At 46.3% G+C, this 641-nt stretch overlaps 1 protein-coding gene across 1 annotated transcript; it reads left to right on the top strand.

Moving 5' to 3' along the window:
- Window positions 1–5: 5 nt before the first annotated feature.
- Window positions 6–398, top strand: LOC131214773 (probable cytochrome P450 6a14; the record flags this gene model as incomplete). The annotated part of the gene is made up of 1 exon (XM_058209105.1): window positions 6–398. A coding segment is annotated over one exon (393 nt), but the record flags the coding sequence as incomplete, so codon positions are not given.
- Window positions 399–641: the final 243 nt, after the last annotated feature.

Raw genomic sequence — 641 nt, 5'->3', positions numbered from 1 at the left:
CAACCCTGACCAGGAAGGTCAACAAGGACTATAGAGTTCCGTTCGAAAGCAGTTCTCCAGTGTTGACCAAGGGGCTGAACGTGCTGGTTCCGGTGTACGCAATTCATCACGATCCCGACTACTATCCCGAACCAGAGCGCTTCGATCCGGAACGCTTCTCGGCGAAAGAATGTGACAAACGGCATCCATTCGCTTTCCTGCCCTTCGGTGAAGGTCCGCGTATTTGCATCGGTATGCGCTTCGGGATAATGCAGGCCAGGATTGGCTTGGTGTACCTGTTAAAGAACTTCCGCTTTTCACTCGTATCGCACAAAATGCGTGTGCCGCTGAAGATCAACCCCTCCAGCCTCATCCTGTCCATCGAGGGTGGACTCTGGTTGAATGTCGAAAAGTTGTGACCAATGACGCGAACATTTCGGTTCTGAAATAACGACAGTAACAACGAGGGGAACGACAGTAACAAGAAGGGAACGGAATGATTTACTTACGCTATTACGTATCTCAAAAATAATAAATTAAATCAATAAAGACCTGTCTTTGTTGCGTGGCAAAAAGATATTGTTTATCATGGGTGGTGAATTCCGGTTGTGTTTGTTTTAGCAATTCTTCATTATTTTCCCTTTTTTCCAAGTTGGTTGAGA

This window comes from Anopheles bellator, unplaced genomic scaffold (genome assembly GCF_943735745.2).
Source record: "Anopheles bellator unplaced genomic scaffold, idAnoBellAS_SP24_06.2 scaffold02408_ctg1, whole genome shotgun sequence".
Taxonomy (NCBI): Eukaryota; Metazoa; Arthropoda; class Insecta; order Diptera; family Culicidae; genus Anopheles; species Anopheles bellator.
Note: the sequence above shows the minus strand (reverse complement) of the source record. Positions and strands in the feature narration are given on the sequence as shown.